Raw genomic sequence first — 20,304 nt, 5'->3', positions numbered from 1 at the left:
AGAATGGAGTAGAAGCTTGGGAGGCCCAGCCACCGAGTTGGAATGTCTATTGTTCGTCAGAAGAAGGAATGGATATTTACCAGAGTGAGACAAACATACGCCGGACTGCATTGGGCCTCGGTAACGCTGCCGCTGAACCCAATTGAAACTCGAGGCTGGGTGCAGACACCGGTAACACGTGCTGCCAGCACCGGGTGCGTCCTTTTGGATTTTCTTCACGAGCCAGCGGGTTGAATGCAACATCAACACTCAGTCAGGGAACGCTCTAAAATGGCAACAGATGCGAATGACCCTGAGATTACTGCTCGTGCTACGCTTGCTCTTCTCGAAACGCGTCTTCATCGATTAGAATTCTTACTCACCGGTTCAAGCAATGAAGATGGTGTTCCGCATCCCACCACCAAACCCGCACATAGTAGGGAGACGGTTTGGGCGAAACTGGATGCTCTAGAGGCTGAACTGGGTAAATTGAAGAAGGTGAATGGTCCTGCCGGGACAGTTGTACGCGACCTAGACCGACTATGTGGGCGAAGCATCCTGAAGACATCACATCTCTCTGACGTCCAGCTGATGAAGGCCTTAGATACTATGTTCCCGGACCTGTTCGCTTCCGTAACAACCACTTCAGCAATACCCAAATCGGAAGATTTGAGCACGCTCGCCTCTATTGTGCTCTCACATGCGACCTTATTCCCCGAGACCGCATCAAGATTGTCTTCCCTACAAACACTACAAGTTCCTCGGGGAGAACAGAGCGTGAAATTGATATCTTTAATCCCTAGACTGGATAAATGCCAAGAAGATGAACAACATATACAAGATGAGGTCCGTGAGCTTCGAGAGCGCAGTGCAAGATGCTTGGATTGGTGGGTGAAGACTGGAGTCATCGGGATGGGCGATTTGTGGGAGAACTGGGAAAGGAGGATTACGCAAGTCGAGAGAAGTGTCATTCGTTTCGAGAGACGAGCAAAAGAAGAACAAGGATACCTCTGAAAAAGCCTGGAGCAGGGGCCTCGTGTCCTGGTCGACGATGATACGATTCGGATCGATATGACAGACGCACGCACGTCATCCACGATTGATATTTGGATCAGCAATTGCAGCGGATGTACGTCGTCCGGTTACATCAAGGGCATTTTGTCGGAGGCAAATATTGGGTGATATGACAACGGCACATCTTATATATTCGTTCTCGTCGTCAACGATAGTTGGACAGAGAAGCCACTTGAAGCCTGTACTCAGTCGACAAGAGAAGGCGATCCCATTAATCGATTTGGCTTGTTCAAACTAATCAGGAATTGCGGGAAAGAGGAGACCTGTGGCGGTGCAAGGGGCAAAATGTGGAGTTGTCAGGATTGGTCGAGACCGATGGATCATCCAGCGCCAGGGGAGTGCCTTGCATCTCATCCAATCGTCACGTCAAGGATGTTCGCCCCAGCTTCATTTCGAGAGGATTGCGCACGCGGAAAAGAGGGCATCCGGGTGTCAAGCCGGTCGCCCTTCGGTGCGTCAGAAGTTGTATCAAGGTCAACCCAATGACAAAAAGGGTGGGATATTTTCTTATCTTTTTCTTCTTACGAGGTGGTGACTTTGGCCCATGTACAACGGTAGTTTAATGAGTCCACCGTACCACGAGCCGCTTGTATGAGTGCGTGGCGTGTGCAGCTGGGGCAACCACACAGCTGTGAGGAGTATAGGGACGAAGCTTCATTGATCAAGGGCAGAAATTTGAGACGAAACAGGGTAGAAGACAATGGATTTGTCAATCGCAAATTCAGAGACGGTGGATGATTGACTCTGGCTCAATTTGGTAGAGGTGAAACCACTTGTTGCAGGGGGCCTGTTGAAGGCTTGTCTTGACGGGAGAAGAAGACCGGGACCGAGGCTGGCTAGGCGGTTTTCAGCTGGTCTTTGGACACCCGCGCACCCCAAAGCCCCAAGCGAGCAGAGAGGGCTTCCGCCCTCCCTTTCCCTTTCCACCTCTCCAATTTCTCCTCCTGACCTCGATCCATCGTTCCTCAAACCACTGCTTTGAGAACCTGTCTGCCTTCTCAACCACCACCATAATTCAGTCACTCGTTCAGGCACCACTTTTCACATTTCAACATCGACTTTCTTCTGTCTAGCCAACTTTTCCACCCTCTACCAGTCGTTACCCTTTCTTTGTCCTTTTCTTTCCCAAATTATTCGTCTCTGATCGGCGAGTGTTGTCGCTGGTTCCTGACTGTGTCTATCATACCACCCACAAGCACTGCCCTCGAGCCCTCGACAAAACCGGGGGCACACACCATCCAAGTCACGCATCGACACAGCCCGCCTCTTGCGCCCGGTCCTCAATAAACCAGCCTGCGCCTGAAACTTCGACCTGAGATTCATTCTCTCGACCTCCTTTTCACGTCGATTCCGTAGTATTGGCATTCCAATTGAAAGAAGACACCTCAGCGACTTTGGACCCTTCATGCCCTCATACGGATCTCTCCATTCTCCCTCGTTGAAGAAGCACAATATGTTGGAAACTCGAAGAGGAGCCATGATTGATTTCGGTCTCATTGTGGGCGATCCCTTCGCCTTGGCTACGGTCTCTGTCTCTATCGTATGGGCCTCTCGAGTCTGCTATATACAAGAACAAGGCTAATTGTACTACAGCTCGCATGGTTGATCGCATTTATTTCCTCTATCATTGCCAATGTGCAGGACACCTTCCCTAAATATGCCTGGTGGGCCGTGGCCTACATGCTTTGCTGCATTGTTGGCGTCACCTTTGTCTTCGCGACCAATTCTGCAAGCAACTACAATGTTGCGGTGAGTGAGTTGTGTGTGTGGGAGTAGGACGTTTGCTAATGTAGTCAGGTTGTTGGCTATCTTGGGGCTGGTCTTGTTATGACAACCTCTTCAGTGAACAACCTCGTCTATCAGCCTGAAGGTGCCAAGGAAGCTGCCGCAGCCGGTCACATCTTGCTCTCAATGGTTGCGGTACGTGTTTGCCGACACATTATGAATTTGGGGGCAAAGCTGATATTTGGTAGATCATCTGGATCTTTTATTTTGGTTCTACACCCTCCTCAACCCCTCGCCAATTCATTGACCAGTTCGCCCTTCACAAAGGCCGCAACGATTTCCGTGGCCCTGCACAAAGCATGACCAATATATACGACCGTCCGCAGACCACAGCTTCTGCTCAGCCCCCGCAAATGTACACGTCGGCACAATTGAATGGCTTTGAAACCTCTTCTCCTGTTTCGGGATACCCAGGCGGACCTGCAGGAGGAGCGGCGGCGGCTCGGGCCTCAGCACAACCAGCCGCCAATACGAGTAGCGCACCTACCCCCGCACAGGAAGTCAGTCCACCCACCGAATATCCCTACCGTGCCAAAGCCATCTACAGCTATGAGGCCAACCCCGATGACGCCAATGAAATCAGCTTCAGCAAACACGAAATTCTCGAAGTTTCTGATGTCAGCGGCAGATGGTGGCAGGCTAAGAAAGAAAACGGGGAGACGGGTATTGCCCCGAGCAATTACTTGATCCTCTTATGAGATCATGCACATTGAACTTTCAGAAAACATCTATGCAGGAGACCATGGGTATGAAAATGACAGGCCACCATCAAGGCCTTCAGCGTATCCTTAATGACCTTTTTTGACGACACTTTTACTTCTCTTCTGTGCACATCATCCTTTTCTGAATTCAGCGGGGCAACATTGTTCCAGCTTTTGGCATCAAATGTTCTGGAACAGAGCTAGAAGCGACGCTGGGCCATGTCTTTCAGATCCGCTAAGCTTTCCATATCCTTCAGGTTGGAAAACTATACGGACTGGCATGGGACTTTTTGTGCAATCTTTTTTCATTTGGGCTACGACCGAACGGTGTGGATTTATCCGAGACCTGTTACAGGCGTCAAGGCGCAAGCCAAGAGAGACGAAATGGTATGAGGACAGTTCAACTCTACCGAAATCTGATCATTTCAACGGAAATTTGAGCGGTTAAGGACTGGAATAACCCTTTCTATTCTTCTCCCTCCCTTCGACTCCAAAGACCACAGGACAGCACACGCCATTCGACAATTGCAGTGCTTGAGGGTTGACACACTTTGTTTTTGTGACGCCGAATTTTTCGGAGAAAGACGAGAGGTCATTGAATAAAGAAGGGGCTCATGACACGGGACACGGGATATCTCGTCCTAGGCACACCACACACGGCATCATGTACTAGAGCTGGAGCTCAAATCGGGTGAGAAATGATAAAGTAGTATGTACGATTGGGAAGCTGGGAGTCAGGCTTGGGACATACATAGCAGGAGAAATTCGGAGAGGATTGAAATCAACAATGAATCCAGTTTTTTTACTGTTCCTCAGAATTGATGATGTGATCCACAGAGAAATCCCACTCAACTAACGGGTACGGAAAGGACTGTTTGGATAGTACTCATGCTGACTGACAACATGGTCCATGAACACTTACCATGGTCACATTGTGATTATGCCATCTCACCTGTTTGAGGAATTCAATCTAGCATCATTTCCGGAAATGACCAATTAAATTCCTCTCCCGGGGGCGAAATTGGTTTTGGAAGTTGCACCCTCGCACAGCCCCGAGTCCACAAAATCAATGGTTCAGTCAGTCCCATCAGTCAGGCTTTGGCTATCTACAGTACTATCTAACCTCCTTGTTGATAGGAAATCGATATCGGCATTACAGTTACCTTGAGCGTTATATAAAGGACAAATGCTTCATTCACAGCCTCGTAGCAACCCCGTGGTGGTGGTATGGCGTGAATCGAAATCGACCATTGCTTCTGCGACATCGCAAGGCAGCATAGGTAGGAACAACTCCGAATATCCAGGAACTACCAACAACGGTTTTCTAAAACCTCCTGGAAGTCGCGACATCAATGTCAAGCTAAGCCTGTTCGAGAAAGAAACGACCAGACACCGGTATCACTCCCTCAACTATCTATTAAGTGTATACGGCAAGGAACTAGAGAGCAATACGGAACAACATTTCACACTTACCCCAGACAGGTGATCATTTGTCTTAACCCCTCAGAGTCATCATGGATCATTGATCTCGCTAACATCGGGACTCGCATCGTGGCTGTAAAAGAAAGGCTTTCGCGTTATTGAAAATCAACTGGACAAGATCGAGGTCGACACTTGCTGGGGGTCGCTTGTGCTGGGCGCGACTTTGATGAAACTCCGAACCGAACGACATTCTTATCTCCTGAGCTGAACAGAGTCGACCGAAAACTGAATATCCACGGCATGATCTTGACTTCACTCGTAGCTATGCAGGCTGCCGATCCAAAGCACGCTCCAGTCCCTCAACCAGAAGGTAGTATCTGTCCCATTTGCACAGCGATGATTAACGAAGATCCAGATGTAGAAGATGATCAAGACGCAAAACATGGCGGGAATGACTATGGCAAAGGCCACGGACAAGGACCCAAGCCCCATGTCTTTCCCCCCTATTGCAGACAACCCTTCCACACATCTTGCCTGTGCACTTATCTGATGACGAGAAAATTCTCGTGTCCTCTTTGCCGAGGATTAGTAGCCGTGTGCAAAGGAGCTCGGGGACCTGGATCAGCAGTCACCGCAGAACCAACAACAGAAACAGCCACAACATTTGAACCAACCCAAGCCTGCGCCTGATATTGAGAGTGATGCTAATGTTGATGCCGATGTTGAAGTGGCCCACAATCCTACTTCAGAACAAAGACGGGGATGGTGTGGATGAATGGTATTATTTTGAACCAGGCCGAAGTTGTACACGTTCAAATGAATGGCAGGAAAAGTGGTAGGCAAATCAAAGCGGGCATCGGGAAAGAACAGAGAGGAGTGATCAGTCAAGGTGAGCCGCGCCTGTATGATGTATATCAGCTTTGTATCAATTACATCATTCTACTGGATCTAGATTCCAGCGATCCAATGGCATATTCCTCTCCTCAAGACATGATATCTTTGATCAGCGATCGCTCTCTATCTTCGCAGGCTACAACGGCGGGTAAATAGAACAGTCCATTTCGACATGGACATATATAACCCATGCATATGTTTTGATTTTGTCTGGGTATCAATAACCCCAGGTTCCAGATATGGTATCTGTGCAGAGAAAGACGCCGAGGTTCCATGTCTATACCATCATAAGTACGCCAGAATCAAGGACCTAAGGACCGGCCAACACAACTCGTCCGCTGCTCATTGTATACAGCACAGGTTTTCGCTTGGAATTCTTCCATCTAACCCATTCGATCGATATCCAAATTTCAAACACCACGAGGACAAAAACCGCTTGAAACGCTCGAGAACGCAGAGCGAAAACCAGGTGGTGTAGTATACAACCATGACTCTTCAATGTATATCAGTTTGTGCTGGATTGAAACTTCATCTTTTAGACAAGAGGGAATCGGAATTGAGGAACATCGTCAAACGAAATTCGTTATCGTCCTGAAGCATCCCGGCCACCTTGACCGCCATACGCGCCGTTGTAGCTTGTATCATAGTCATGGATGCCGAGACCGCTGTGATTCAATGGACTTTGGGGCTGGACAGCCGGCATTTGTGTGATATCATCATGGTCGGTCTGGTGAATCGGGGCATATTCATCGTCGTATGCCGGCTTCTGGTACGCATAATCCTGTCTGCCTGCATGGTGTTGCTCCTCGTCAAAGTCCTCATCCGCCCGCATACTACTCGAGAAGTCATCTTGAGTCTGAGCCGAGAAGTCACTGGCTTTCCCACTCGTGTGATCGACCGGAGGTGAAGGCATCATGCCCGTTCGCTTGAAGTTCATGACCGCACGGAACGAGATGAAAGCCGTGGCGACAAACAGGAGCATCTCAATGACGCCGAATGCGATGATCGCTTCGCTGAGCTGGCAGCGGCTGGCACTGCCGTATTTGAAATTGTCACAGCCTGATGCATCTTCTTTGTCGCCTTTCCCTTTGCCCGAGGACACGTATGAGGCGACGGCCGCCCAAGCACTGAGCCATAAAATCACAGAGAGACCGTCAAGAGAGGCAAAAGCGTAGACATTTGCAAAGCGTCGGGCGCGGGACCACATGGGGACCATAGTCAGGTAGATTAAAATAGGGATGGTGAGCCAGCACTGCACTGCGTTAGTTGAACGTAGACGGTCGGTGCTGAGTGGGCGTATGGACGTACCAGCCCAAAGTACCAGCCCACTCGACCGTCAGTGCTTCCATCTTTGGTGAAAACGGCTATTGTGAGGACCCAGGCAAGAAATAGCACAATTGCCTGGCCTATATGAATCCAGTTCTTAATTTGGCCAAATTTGTCCAATTGAAGACGCATTCTCGATGTGTGTGTATGTCCAGGAAGGAAGAGAAAGATACGGTCTTTCAAGGAATCCGAGTCCGACACCAGATGATCGGGCACAGGAGGTTTGTGAACCGGAGGGCTGACTGTGTCACTTGCAGTACGGGGGGGACGATAAGGAGTAGTGAGGTTTTATGTGCGAAGGATTGAGCGAATAGCAGGACTGTAGGAGAAGGAACGATAAGTGCGAGTTAAATGAATGATGACGGAATACTGTACAAAGATAGAGAAAGAACGAAGCCAGAAGGAAAAAAGCACGGGGAAGAGGAGACAAGTTGTTGGATAACTTACCAGGACCCGTTGCAAAGTTGACCTTAAGGTATGGGGACCTGAGATTGGTACGCGCAGAAGCTCAGCCGCAGGGTGGCGCGGTTAGCCACCAGCAAGGGTGGTAAGGCTGGTATGTCGATACATTGCAAGCCCGGTAGCCTGGCATGTATTTCAAATGGGCAGGATCATTTTTGCCGTGAACATCTCTGTTTCATTTGGCCACAAATGATCTCTGTCCTGCAGTCTCTTGCGATGGTTTAGTTGTGGCTCAGGATCATTCGTTGGCGAGTGCGGGACGGATGCCACGGTGCCCGAATTCAGCATACAATACGATAATGATAAATTGGCATGGTGGCAGCTGGTGGGAGACTACATATCCCCTCAGCTTGCGAGGTTCGCCAGTTTCTCGCCGTGGATTGCCTCGTTTGGCACGCAATGCGATCAATGATTGAAGTATCGCCTGAATATCGTACCCGTCATGCGCACGGGCATTCAGTCAGGCATCCAGCTCAATTGAAGAGCATGACAAGGCTGACATACTTTTTCCCCCGCCGCTTGCATACCCAGTTTGCCTTGCCTGGTTGAGATGGTACAGTAAGGCTGAAAGTTTGTTGGATGATGCCACGTAACAGTCATTCATTTATCTTGCCATTTTCTCAGGCGCCCGTTTGTCAAATAGTCATCGGCGGACAAATCATTCATACCACACAAAATCGATTGTCCATAGTGAGGCTATAACAACGACAGAAACAATTGGTATGTATTGATTGGCGTACAAGCATCCTCCGTAGCAGAGGGGCGTCTGCCAGGTACAAGTCGCCCGCATGCACGAAATAGCATGTATCAACTCTCTCGCTTACCCAATGCGGAGAGGGCTAAGGCCGCACCGGGCAAGAGGTCCTGATACTTAGCGTAAAACGGTACTAGCGCCATGCATTGTATCCCTTCGTTCACGTTTCTCTTGGCCCAGCTGACTACCGTTCAGAAGTTGGCCTTTTTCACGGGCTCTTGTGCCCCAACAGTTAATATCCCTTAGCGCCGCCCAATCCGGGTAGCCGCCGTCCTGCTGTCACCATCCATTCGTCCTCCCCCAGCCGCTAAAACTCGCCCACCGCTACTGCCTTCAAGTGCCCGACCAAAATGACAGCCAACTAAATTATTTTCTCAGCCTGCAAAAACACCCCTTTGGAATCTCTTCCCTTCTCTTTTGTTTTCCCATCAATCAAACCATTCTTCAATCTGATCACAACCCGACCTCATCCTCCGTCCAACCTTTGAATCTAGGGCACCCAGCTACCCTTTCAACCCCTCATCCAACCGATTTCCCAAGGCAGCCTCTAGCTACCTGAGTTATTTACATTTCACAAGTCCATCTTCCGTCCCGTCAACACATCCACTTGTGCCTCAGCCACAATGTCTTCTGCCGTCGACAACCTCGCCGAGAACCTCAAGAACGCCAGCATCGAGGAGCCCTCTGCGGCAAACAATGATGCCGTTCTTGCTTCTGCTGCCGAAGGTCGTCGATTGTACATCGGAAATCTCGCTTATGCGACAACTGAGGCGGAACTCAAGCAGTTCTTTTCAGGCTACGATGTGTAAGTTGCCACTCTTTTCCAATCGGTTCCTTTCATCACGGCTTATTATCCCAGCGAGTCAACTTCCATTCCCGTGAACCCTCGAACCAACCGTCCGGTCGGTTACGCCTTCGTCGATCTGAAAACTTCGGAAGAGGCGGAGAAGGCCATTCAAAATCTCTCTGGCCAGGACATTCTGGAGCGCAAGGTCTCTGTTCAACTTGCTCGCAAGCCTGATCAGACTGCAGCCACTCCTGAGGGTGCAACTGAAGGTGCCGAAGGTGCCGAAGGTGGTGAGCGCAAGAGAACTCCTGGACGTGGTCGTGGTGGTCGCGGTCGCGGCCGTGGTGGTCGTGCTCGTGGAGGTGCCAGAACCACCGTATGTTGCACAATGCATCTCTATTTGCACACTGACTATTAACACATGGCAGGACGCTGCTCCTACCACTGAAACTGCGGAGAACACCCTTCCTTTGACCGACGCCACTACCGACGCCAACAAGGACGCTCATAAGACTGATTCTAAGACCCGTCCTCCTCGTCCTCCGAAGCAACGTGGACCACCGGAGGACGGTATCCCATCCACGACCAAGGTCATGGTTGCCAACTTGCCATACGATCTTAGCGAGGACAAGGTAAGGACAACTCAGTCTATAGAGAGAGAGTTACGTGGGCGCTAACATGGCCTCTAGCTGAAGGAACTCTTCGCCGCGTACGAACCCAGCTCCGCTAAGATCGCTCTTCGCCCTATTCCTCGCTTCATGGTCAAGAAGCTTCAGGCCCGCAACGAGCCTCGCAAGGGTCGTGGCTTTGGCTTTGTCACTCTTGGTTCGGAAGAGTTGCAGAAGAAGGCGGTGGAGGAGATGAATGGCAAGCAGATCGAGGGCCGTGAGATCGCAGTCAAGGTTGCCATCGACAGCCCCGGAAAGGAGGATGGTGCTGAGGCGGGTATTGAGAATGGTACCAATGGTACTACTGAGGAAGTTGCTGCCGCTTAAACGCACCGAGGCGAACTGCCCAACCGGTCAAGCAATGATGAAGGAGTCGATATTCTGTTGGCAAGGCATGCTCTTAGGGAGACTGGAAGGCTTGATTGCTTTTCCACCTTCAGGGGTGGCGCTGGAGCTGAAGTATCGAAACAGACAAGGAGGTTGATAGATCAGCCCCGACAAAATATGCTTCTTGCCTAGATGGCTGTATCTTCTAAAACCAATAATAATATCTCTACCACCCCAAGGAGGAAGTTCATTTTTCCTAATAGCTTGCTTTTCCGGGAAAGGAAGGGCGTACCGGAAGGAATGTTTGCCTTTGGTCACGGTGATTTCGACGGGATTTTGTAACAAAAAGGATTAAGTATCAGTAAGGCACAGGAAGTACTTCTGGCGTGCAACAAGGACAATGGGACAGTGTTACTATGTCGCTTCTATTCATCTGCTCATAACTTTGTATTCTGTGCTCTAACTCTATTCCAAGTTGTTCATGAAAAGTGACATATGAATCCACTACTGTCTTTCCGCCCATCCAACCCAGCGCCTAACTACCTCATCGACAGCCCGAAGACCGACCCTCGAAGCCTCGATCTCAAACCACTCTCTATGCTCGCGACCGCATTGCGAGCATTCAGCGTTGACGACGCGCTTTTCCGCAAGTTCGAGGTGGATGAGTCGTTCGACGCGGTGCACGTGGGGTACTTTTCGGCCGGGAACTAGATGTGAGCCGGTAGCGTTGTTGGTGTGTTGTGGGTAGGGATAGTAGCGAATCAAAGTGATATTCTGCTCGCACTGCTTGGCCCATTGTGTCATGCGTCTATGGACATTGGCGGTGCGCCCGATTTTCAGCGTGATTGTGCGCTGGGCATGAGCCTGGGCTTGGGAACGGGGATTGGGACAACGGATCGAAGCGTAACGGGTGAGGGTTTCGTTTGTCTTCTGTGAAGATCCGAGGTCGTCATCGTCATCGTCATCGAGAAGAGAGGATGCCGCCTCGTCGTCGGGCTTGGAGACTCTGGATTCCGGTGTTAACCAAAATATGTAGATATACCCGGTCGCGTCGGCCGAGGAGATCGGTCGGGACAGCTCGGTGAGAAGTAGGGAAGTGGTCTGTGGTGAGAGATGGGATGGGATGAGTGAGAGAAGGGTCCGGGTCTGAGAGTTTGATGAAGCTGGAGTCGGTCTTGGTCGTGGGGTGGTGACAGGAGGAGTAGCTGATCGGGAATGAGACTGAGAACGAGTGTCTAGTTGTTCTTGGGACTGGCCCATGCTCATGTCCGGTCTCACAACAGACGACGTCTGTACATCGTGGACTGCAGGGCTGCGTGACTGTCGACTGCTCGATGGTCGAGACCGAGAATGTCTAACTCTTGGAGGGGGAAGGTCATCGTGATCAACCTGAATGCAACATGCCCACGACAATTTCACATTGGATCGTGGAGATGGACTCCGACGTTCAATCTTGGGCCGTGGCTGTTGTGGTCGTACCATTTCCTTCGGGACAGTCATCAACGGACCTTGCATCCCGTTCCAATCGGTGGGTAACGTGTCAGGCCGTGTAGGTCCATCACCATGGCCATGCCGGCGACGGTATCGCTTCCACTGCTGACTCGGGACGTTTTCGTCCAGTTCCAAAATCCCCACTCGTTCCACCAACGTGTCGATGCTCGATATCCTTTTCAGTGGATGTAGACTCGTCTTCGTTTGGCGGTCCTTGGTCGCCAGTTGTTCGGCTTGGTCTCTATGTTGCCAGCAATAAAATGCCGCTGCATTTTGTTGGTCCAATACCGCAATGATGCCGGTACCAGTATCTCGACTGGGTGAAGTTGCTGGAGACGTTGTTGGAGACGTTGCTCGGGCTCTTCGACATGGCCGCCCTGTTGAAGTGATGCCGTTACATGTGGTTGCAGGATTTTTAGAGTCAGATCGTGGGAGGAGAGATTCTGGAGTACATCCATGGAAGGACATTCAGTCAGTATACCACGATAAGGTCAACTGGCACTATGGTAGATACAATAATGCATGAATGGAGCAAAGGAACGAGGTTAGCAGTTGTCAAGAAGGGTGTAAGCGAGTGCGCAGTTCACCCACTTCACTTGCATTCAGTGACAGATAGAGATGATGCCCTAGATTGCAGAGGCAGGCCGTGCAGGCACCAGGTAGCGAGATGATGAAAGCTCACAACGAAGCTGAAGTCAAAGGGATTGATTGGACGGCAAAACTCAAGAGCGCCAAAGCGACTGGTTGGAGGGGTTTTGTGGTGGCTGGGGCGTCGTCAATGGCGGGGTGCTCGAGGCCCCCCAGCCTTGTTCCACCGCCAGGAACGCCGACCACACCAGTCAGCACAGAATGATCCTCCCCTTTGCAAATATATATGGTAGTTCTGCTCAAACTATACAATGTGAGCTGCAGCGCCAATTAGAGTATCTATCACCAGCTTCCAAACCGTGTAAATAACATGGTACGAGGGCCCTTAAGTCAATTTCAGCCCGCTCAGAAAATCCAGGGCATCATCTTGGGCACTTTCAAGCTGCGATATGCGTTGTTTTAGAGCCTCCGACTCCATTTTCATCATGCCGACCACATCCCAGGCTTCCGATGCATTGAGGCCGTGACATTTGGGACAATGGTCTCCGGAATATGCCACGTGGGAAGACTTCAGGACTGGGCTGGGTATTGAAGTCATACGCGAGGGTGCCGACGACAGCGCCTCCGAGAAAACACTAACCACCGAGCTCACATCTGATCCAAGTTCTGATTCTCCTGATGTTGAAATATCGGATGAGCGGTTTCTGCAATACTTCAACCGCGGGTTTGGCTCTTCGGCGGTACTACTCTCGGGGGAGATCTTTCTGATGCTCTGCTGCTGTGACAGATGTGGGTCAAGAGATTGACGTTGTGTTTTTAATTGTAATCTCAAATCTGTAATGGTTTTCTCCCGCTCGGCCACCCTCTCCGCCATCTCCTCTAATTGTAGCTTCAAGTGCTCATTCCTCGTTTGTGCAGCCTCGAGTTCGTCCGCTTGTACATTCTTGGTGGATGTGACGTTTCTGAGAGACTTTCGTTGATCTCTGTAGGCTTGCTGAAAACGACATAATGTTCCTTCGGCATTGAGTTGTAGATTTTTGAAGGTGGCCGGGGAGAACTCATCAGGATAACCGTGTGGAAAGAGAGCCTCCCGAATGTCAAGTTGTGCTAATTCGTCCACCGGAGCACCATCCGGACATGGTTGTGAAATGGTAGGTTTGCGGAAGAAATTAAATCTTGAAATACCGGGTGTTGCAGACCCTGATAAGCCTGGCTTCCTCTGCGGCCGCTCGGTAAAAGTATCTAAGGAAGCGTGACTGGCGGAGAAGAGGTCGTCCATGGTGCCAGCCTCGTGGACAGGATCCAACTTTTCCTTGCGGGGAGAGGGAACCAGTGTTATATTGACCGGATCAGAAGACCCATCAAACCAGCTTGCTAGACTGGACCTTTTCTTTGTGACTGATTCTTCAGAGGGTGTTTGTACGCCGTATTCTGCCGCGTCTATGGGAGAGATTCTTTCTGGGGACAATGAACGTGTGCTTTGAGGGCGTAGAAAGGGTAGGAATGTAGAGGATCTTGTTGGTGAGGAGGATTGGGTCCGAGAGAATAACGGCGGCAGGTCGACGGTGGTTCTCGACCGTTGATGGCCTCTGGTTGGTGCAGGCGGAGGAAGTGATACAGGCGGATTCTCACCAAAATCAAATGGCAATTGACGTGGAAGAGGATGTGCGAGAGCACCTTGAAACGTGTCGCAAGACATGTGGGATGATGCAATAAGGTGAGAGCAAAAAGTTGGTCAAAGGTCTATGGCCGCCAGGAGATCGTCAAAGGTGAAGCGCAACAACCTATACTAACGGCTGCTGGGCTGCTTTTGGCTAGGAACAGCTTGAAGCTGGGATAGCTTCGATGTGTCCTTGTTGTCGTCTCCGAGCTAAATCGATTGGGGCCGTATGTCGTTTCAAATCGAGGGTCGAGGTCTTCTGCCCCGCCTTGGTGGTCAAGTAATTGCCACACGGGCGACGGCGGCGGTCGAGCGGCTGTCTGCGTGCAACGGTTCAAATGAGTAGAAAAACTGCGGGAGGAACAAGAGAGCAGTGCTCGAGGTCTGCCTTTCTATTTTTCCGAGCGCGGCATTGAAATCAACGTGGTTGGAGACGGCCTTATCGTGCGCCACGCGAGGCTGGAAAACCCTATCGGCCACGAAGCGTGTTTCATATCACCGAGACCCAACACTCGGAACTGCGGACTTTCCTGGATGAATGAGCCAGAACGTTGTACTAGTCCCAATCCTCCCTGAGGTCATGGACTTGTATTGCTGTTCCTCTACGTATGTACATATCCACATCTGGTGTATTTGTAGACGAAAGAGATAAGTCTCAAACCATCTCGTGTCCACTGTCCCGCTTGGCCTCCTCATCCTCCAAATCGGGTTCGCAGTGTCAGATTGGTTGTTCTGAGACCAAAGCTTTTGCTATCAACCTCCAACAAGTGAGTCTGGATTGACCCAAACCGTTCCAGTTCGATAAAGAATGACCGACCCTGTTGACAACGGAAATGAACCGATATCCCATCACTGGTTTTTGTATTTTGAATCGAACTCGCGAGTTTTCCATAAGGCCGCTGAAGGGGAAACCAAAAAAAATACCTTCGAGTAATGCTATACCTAAAGTTTTCTGCCTATAAGGGGGAAAAAGCAGAAGAGAGGAAGATTCTTGCACAATGATCGCTAATAAAATAAACTCTTTTCAAAACTGGAAGACTTTGGACATTATATACGACCGGGCTGATCTCCACCCCATGCGCTACCAAAGTTCATGCTGTTTTTGATCCTCAGCCTGGGCATATCATCATCTGGTTCCTGATCAGAGGGCTTTTCTGGTACCCCGTTGGACTTCTCTTCGCCGCCATCCGACATAGATGAGTCTTCTCTGGACCGATGTGCCGCCTCCTCGGAGAGCTTTGCATCGAGCTTTTCCAGGAAAACGCTAGCAGCTTCTGTTCTCGCACTAAAATCAAGCGTGAGAGGACCTTTGAGAGCTGAGTCGTTTTCTGGTTCATGAATGGGCTCCTGCTCCGGTTCTCGCTCCGCTGACATGGTTTTCTTGGCCAGATCCTCCAGATTGTCGGTTGCAGATGTAAAATTAAAATAAGAATCGGAGTTCTCAGAAGGACGGAGTGGCGGTCTTTTCGTGGGAGCAGGTGCACGAGGTTTCTCCTGCATGGGAGTCATTGGACCAGTGCTTTCGCTGCCTGTAGACAGCGTGCCGTCAAAAGCCATTGGCGTATGGCCGGCATGTCTCTTCAACTTTTCGTCCAACGGCGACAGCAATGAGTTCACATCAACCTGCAGGAGTCCGTCCATCGGTTGTTTTGGCCGTGGTTCGGGAGAAAGAGTCGGCGACGCAAAATGTGGACTTGTGATTATTGTATCAAACGAGGAAGTCAAGGCGGCGGATTTGAGGGTAATGCCATCAAGAGTCTTGTCCACCTGTTCAATTGGTACCGGAACATTCTCTATCTTCTCCTGCTCGCCCGATATAGACGACACTTCCTTTGACAGCGGTGGAAGTGCTTCATCTTCAGAAATACTTGGCAAGTGACTAACATCGTCGTCATGAGAGAAAACCCTGGTAACGGGAGGGGTACTCTCGGGTCCTTTCCAGACTGGAGGTGTTGAAATGGCTGGTTCGGAGCCAATTCGGGTTCGGGGTGGGACGTTATTTCTCAAGGGGACAAAAGGTTGGAAATCGGATCTGAAAGAATGGAGGCTCGCACTGGAAGAATCATTGCTTGACCTCCTCTTTGGATCTCTGCTCTTTTTCAATTTTTGCTCCAATTCGACGATGCGAGCCTTGAGCGCAGTCCGTTCTATATTCCAAGCTTTCCGCTCGCTTTCATGAGACTCTCTTAGCTGTGTATTCCACAATCGACATTGTTCCATATAAGCCGTGATGTCTACATCCGGAGTAGGGTTTGTCATCTGAAAGCCTTGCTTTGGTAATTGACTAGCAGAGGGTACTGGTGGGAGGAGTGAGACATTCGTGGTGGCGATCGAGTGACGGCCTTGCAGAGGAGGATATGACGGAGGATCTGAGGAACGAACACCTCTTAAAATACTGCTGCTCGGATCTTGAGAGGCCCCCGTTGTTCTGAAATAATTCAGAGGAGAGTAGTTGACCGGATTATGTTCGAGAGCTGGGGTAGGATCGAAGGCATGCGTTGGAGAACGCGGAACCATATTGGCGGAGAAGTACTGGGAGTTTCGGCCGAGGGGGAGTGAAAAGATCGCAAGTCTGGACGAGGCGACAAGAGCGGATCAGCGATCCTCCAACAGTCAGTGCCGTGAAATGAAAGAATGATAGAGCCGAGGCCAGCTGTGACCTTTGGTAAAGAAATGGCGGGCAAAGGATTCAAGATAATAGACGAGACGGGAGATGCGATCGTGACAATATGCGGATGGCGATTTCATGTGGAGAAGAGAGAGGAGAAAGAGAAGATTGACGTGTGAACAGGGAGTAGGAGAGAGAGGAGTGGTGGTTGGAAAAGGGCTGGAAAAAGTAGTAACGGAGGTAGTAGATGGCGATGGTATTGCAAGCACAGTTGCGGTTGAAGGCGTAGGATTATTTTTGCAACTAGCAATGACGTTACGAGGTAAGCCAGCGAAACCCCGTCCCAACGCCATCAATCCAAATAACCAGCCGCGATTACCCATCGAGTCGCTCCCCTGGTTAAGCCTCTCCAGCGCATTTCTGGGAACCGTCGGGGATTGCGGGTAGCTTCCATTAGCCCAAGAGTCAAGGGGAAAAAGGGCAGTCTTTTGTTCTCGATATTCTCCGATGGCAGACAGGCACACGACAGCGACCTTCCTTCAACCTTTTTGAAGTCCCGCAACTCTGAATGCCACGTTGGTCCTTCGACCACTCACGGATTGCCAACACCAGCACAGACGCGCAGAACTCACAAGACTTTGTCGGGCCACTCTTCTCCACGTGGCCCATGTCCTCATTGCCCCCTCTCCCGCCGTCTCGGTTCCTTTTTTTCGCTGACCACAACTCAACTGCAAGGGACACTCTCGTACACTGCTTGTGGCCTGTGAGCAGTCTCAGATCCGACCCGCAGTATCAACTCCACACCCTTGCTGCAAATTCGTTGTACAATCCTACTCACCGCTGAAAATTTCTTCATACAAGGGCATTTTAATTTACCCACACTTCTGGCGAATCGGCACCGTTGAACAACATCTTCGACATGTGAAGGGAAAAAGAAAAATGCTGCGTCGACGGCACGGCTGCAGTGATCACATCTCTTTCATTGACCACTTCGTTCCCCATTCCAATCTGTGGGCTTGTGCAATGCGGTTCTCCAAGCAGGAGAAGTATTGGGTAGTAAGCATTGCTAGTCTTCTGGTCATATCGTATGCTGCTGGAAGTGCTCTAGGATCCAGGTAAGCGATGCTCAGATGTGAACCCTCCTTCTGCTTCGGGTCAAGAACGAGCTTGAACCACTACTAATGTTGCTCATCGTCATCAATCTCAAATCATATTTGTACCGGTTCTCAGTTATAAACTGGCGGTTGTTCAAGAGTAGGTCGTACATAAGAAACGCACTCGCACAAACGCTCAAAATCACCTTCATCCCATGACCCCCCAAAAGCTCCATGCAACTCATGCAGCAGTGCACTTCCAGCTCTCATACCGATTTGCATTCAGCCTACCACATCCGTGCACGTCCACACATCTCCAGCTTGTCACTTGCTTCCCCACACAGTTACCATACCAGAGAATTTTCGTCAGCCTCTCCGACATATTGGTTGTATGCCGGAGGTGAATCAGCGATACTATCTTCTTCATTTGGAGCGTCATTACCGCCATCTTAGTTCCCTTCGACATTTCCATGATCTTCGGCACCTTCATCATCCTCAACATCGTCAAGCATGCTTCGAATCATGTCACGCTCTGCAAGAGCACCAAGGCTCATGTCCGCTGCTCCAGGTTGGTAAAGTCGCAGTCGACAGCGTCGTTAGTGTCGACACGCGCCGCAGCAATTGTATATTGCGCTTGAAGTTCTTTCAGCACCTCGTAGCTTCGAAGCGGTCGATCCTGCGCTTCGTGGTGATGATGTAGAGACCATGTCGCCAACAAGTCACCGCAACTTTAGGCCGACCAGGCGATCCCAGAAATCCGGCTTCATTGTCGATTGGCATGTCGACGATGTCAGTATCACATCCAAATGCGATCAGTCTTATCGACAATCAATTTCTTGGCAGCCCGATCTCGCATCATCATGTGATCGGCGCCGTGCAGGTAAATTCGGTATTGGGCCTGATAAGTCGTGATGAGCGCGATGGAGAGGTCCGGAAACTGCTTCAACATCTTGTAGGCAAGATTCAAAGCAAATTTTGCAATTTCCACGTTATATTTCGACTTGGCTCACTTTCGTCCAGTAGTCGATCCTGTGATGTCAAAGTAGAGAACGTTCTTTCCGACACCCCGTTCTTGCTGGTTGAATTCACGGATCGCAGTGATGATTGGTCGATTTTCTTGCCGGACAGATGGATGGTCAACAAGCAATGAACGGTAAGAGACAACATCGGGTGGTCTCGAGATGGTAAGTGCCGTACGGCGTTGAGTACTGAAGAACACCGAGGGGTGCCATTGTTCATCATATCCGTGCAAGCAGGCTCATTTCAGACTGTGGGCGGAAATGAGTGTATTGGCGAGGTCTCTCGAAGACTGGGCGAAGTTGACGCTCATCACCAACAAGGGCCATCCCATCCGCACCTGGATAGTGTCCAATGAGACTAAGTACCTCATCTCACGACAACGAGCGGCTTCGTCGACAAGTACAAGTCAAACGCTGGTACGCACTGCTGAAACCTTAGGAGATACAGCTACAGCCAGTGTAGCGCAAACTGCGGCAGCCCGACGCAGAGTAGCTTCTCGTAATTCTTTGACTTGTCTGCGAAGGCTGATCCATTGATCTGGACAGAAGTCGGCTCCGTCCTGGTACTGCGCACAATTTTTTGCGAAAGTTTGCGAAAGTCTGAGGATCAGGACCCGGATCGCCGTTACCTGCTTCTTCTAAACGGCCTTTCTGAAGCATTCTTCGACCCAGTGGCAGAGGCAGAGATCCTTCTGTGACGCGAGAGTCTCGGATGCAGTCGAAAGTGGTGCGATATTCTTCGACCCATTGGCTTCGAACGGTCGAAGCAAGGTGCATTAGGGCGAGATCCTCAGCAAACTCATCCTCATCCAACATCTTGAGCTCGAGCAGGACGTGCTTCATCAGTCCGGGTCAATCTGCGTTGCATCTTCGCCTTTTGCGTCGTGATATCATATTCAGTCGAAACAGAATGTACGTAGACCACGTATCCAGTACTGACTTCGAGTAGTGCTCTCTGCAACTGAACTGCCAACTCATCTACTGAACGATTGGTTGATAAACACGGCAAGGGTCTAATGGAGGTCTTTTGACGCAAAGAAAGGCTCGGTAAGTTCCACCAGAAACTTTGTTTTGCCAGTCCCAGGAGGGCCATGGCATAGAACCATTCCAGCAGGTGCTTCTTGGACATGTTTTGTCCGTGGGTGCGAAGTCGACTTCAGGAAAAGTGAATCCTTAACTGAATGATGAGCTAGTCAGATGCGCTTACTGCAAAGGAGCAGCGTATCTGCTGAGAGAAGGGTTTCTTTCGTCTTACCCTTTGGGGGGGTTTTTTGGGGGGGGGAATTTTCGAAACGAAGTCTAGATAGACACGCCGTAGCATTCCGCCACCATAGGCAGTTGGCTGCGGTCACTTGTAGCCAAGACCGACCTTCTACCTATACTAATGTTGGCAAAGCCCTAACTCACCACACCATGCACATTAAAATGTGGAAGGCAAAAAAAAAGAGAAAAAAAAACCAAACATTAAACATGGAGTAGCGGGCTTCATTTGTTAGTAAAGATGTCAAACATTCTGGGAATGGGGATGGCATACGAATCGAACCCCGAACCTTTTCCAATCGTGAAACGATTGATGCTAAGGAACTATTATACCCATCAGGCACTAAATTTCGCAGACGATGATAGTAATGCCACTCACACGTCATACCACTGAGAGTACAGTTA

At 50.2% G+C, this 20,304-nt stretch overlaps 8 protein-coding genes across 8 annotated transcripts; 3 read left to right on the top strand and 5 right to left on the bottom strand.

Moving 5' to 3' along the window:
• Window positions 1–270: 270 nt before the first annotated feature.
• On the top strand, window positions 271–993 carry Z518_01600 (uncharacterized protein; the record flags this gene model as incomplete). The annotated part of the gene is made up of 1 exon (XM_013422199.1): window positions 271–993. One exon carries the CDS (start codon window positions 271–273, stop codon window positions 991–993), a length of 723 nt encoding a protein of 240 aa, XP_013277653.1.
• Window positions 994–2,458: 1,465 nt separating this feature from the next.
• On the top strand, window positions 2,459–3,536 carry Z518_01599 (uncharacterized protein; the record flags this gene model as incomplete). Its single annotated transcript, XM_013422198.1, has 4 exons — window positions 2,459–2,593; window positions 2,647–2,802; window positions 2,851–2,973; window positions 3,027–3,536. 4 exons carry the CDS (start codon window positions 2,459–2,461, stop codon window positions 3,534–3,536), a joined length of 924 nt encoding a protein of 307 aa, XP_013277652.1.
• Window positions 3,537–6,438: 2,902 nt separating this feature from the next.
• On the bottom strand, window positions 6,439–7,313 carry Z518_01598 (uncharacterized protein; the record flags this gene model as incomplete). Its single annotated transcript, XM_013422197.1, has 2 exons — window positions 6,439–7,107; window positions 7,164–7,313. The coding sequence occupies 2 exons, from the start codon at window positions 7,311–7,313 to the stop codon at window positions 6,439–6,441; spliced, it is 819 nt and encodes a 272-aa protein (XP_013277651.1).
• Window positions 7,314–9,020: 1,707 nt separating this feature from the next.
• Window positions 9,021–10,179, top strand: Z518_01597 (uncharacterized protein; the record flags this gene model as incomplete). The annotated part of the gene is made up of 4 exons (XM_013422196.1): window positions 9,021–9,202; window positions 9,257–9,560; window positions 9,613–9,816; window positions 9,874–10,179. The coding sequence occupies 4 exons, from the start codon at window positions 9,021–9,023 to the stop codon at window positions 10,177–10,179; spliced, it is 996 nt and encodes a 331-aa protein (XP_013277650.1).
• Window positions 10,180–10,683: 504 nt separating this feature from the next.
• Window positions 10,684–12,138, bottom strand: Z518_01596 (uncharacterized protein; the record flags this gene model as incomplete). The annotated part of the gene is made up of 1 exon (XM_013422195.1): window positions 10,684–12,138. One exon carries the CDS (start codon window positions 12,136–12,138, stop codon window positions 10,684–10,686), a length of 1,455 nt encoding a protein of 484 aa, XP_013277649.1.
• A 505-nt stretch (window positions 12,139–12,643) lies between these two features.
• On the bottom strand, window positions 12,644–13,957 carry Z518_01595 (uncharacterized protein; the record flags this gene model as incomplete). Its single annotated transcript, XM_013422194.1, has 1 exon — window positions 12,644–13,957. The coding sequence occupies one exon, from the start codon at window positions 13,955–13,957 to the stop codon at window positions 12,644–12,646; it is 1,314 nt and encodes a 437-aa protein (XP_013277648.1).
• Window positions 13,958–14,965: 1,008 nt separating this feature from the next.
• On the bottom strand, window positions 14,966–16,435 carry Z518_01594 (uncharacterized protein; the record flags this gene model as incomplete). The annotated part of the gene is made up of 1 exon (XM_013422193.1): window positions 14,966–16,435. One exon carries the CDS (start codon window positions 16,433–16,435, stop codon window positions 14,966–14,968), a length of 1,470 nt encoding a protein of 489 aa, XP_013277647.1.
• Window positions 16,436–18,878: 2,443 nt separating this feature from the next.
• Window positions 18,879–19,768, bottom strand: Z518_01593 (uncharacterized protein; the record flags this gene model as incomplete). The annotated part of the gene is made up of 4 exons (XM_013422192.1): window positions 18,879–18,977; window positions 19,065–19,164; window positions 19,214–19,476; window positions 19,556–19,768. 4 exons carry the CDS (start codon window positions 19,766–19,768, stop codon window positions 18,879–18,881), a joined length of 675 nt encoding a protein of 224 aa, XP_013277646.1.
• Window positions 19,769–20,304: the final 536 nt, after the last annotated feature.

This window comes from Rhinocladiella mackenziei (genome assembly GCF_000835555.1).
Source record: "Rhinocladiella mackenziei CBS 650.93 unplaced genomic scaffold supercont1.1, whole genome shotgun sequence".
Lineage (NCBI taxonomy): Eukaryota > Fungi > Ascomycota > Eurotiomycetes > Chaetothyriales > Herpotrichiellaceae > Rhinocladiella > Rhinocladiella mackenziei.
This window is presented reverse-complemented; position numbering and strand designations above follow the sequence as displayed.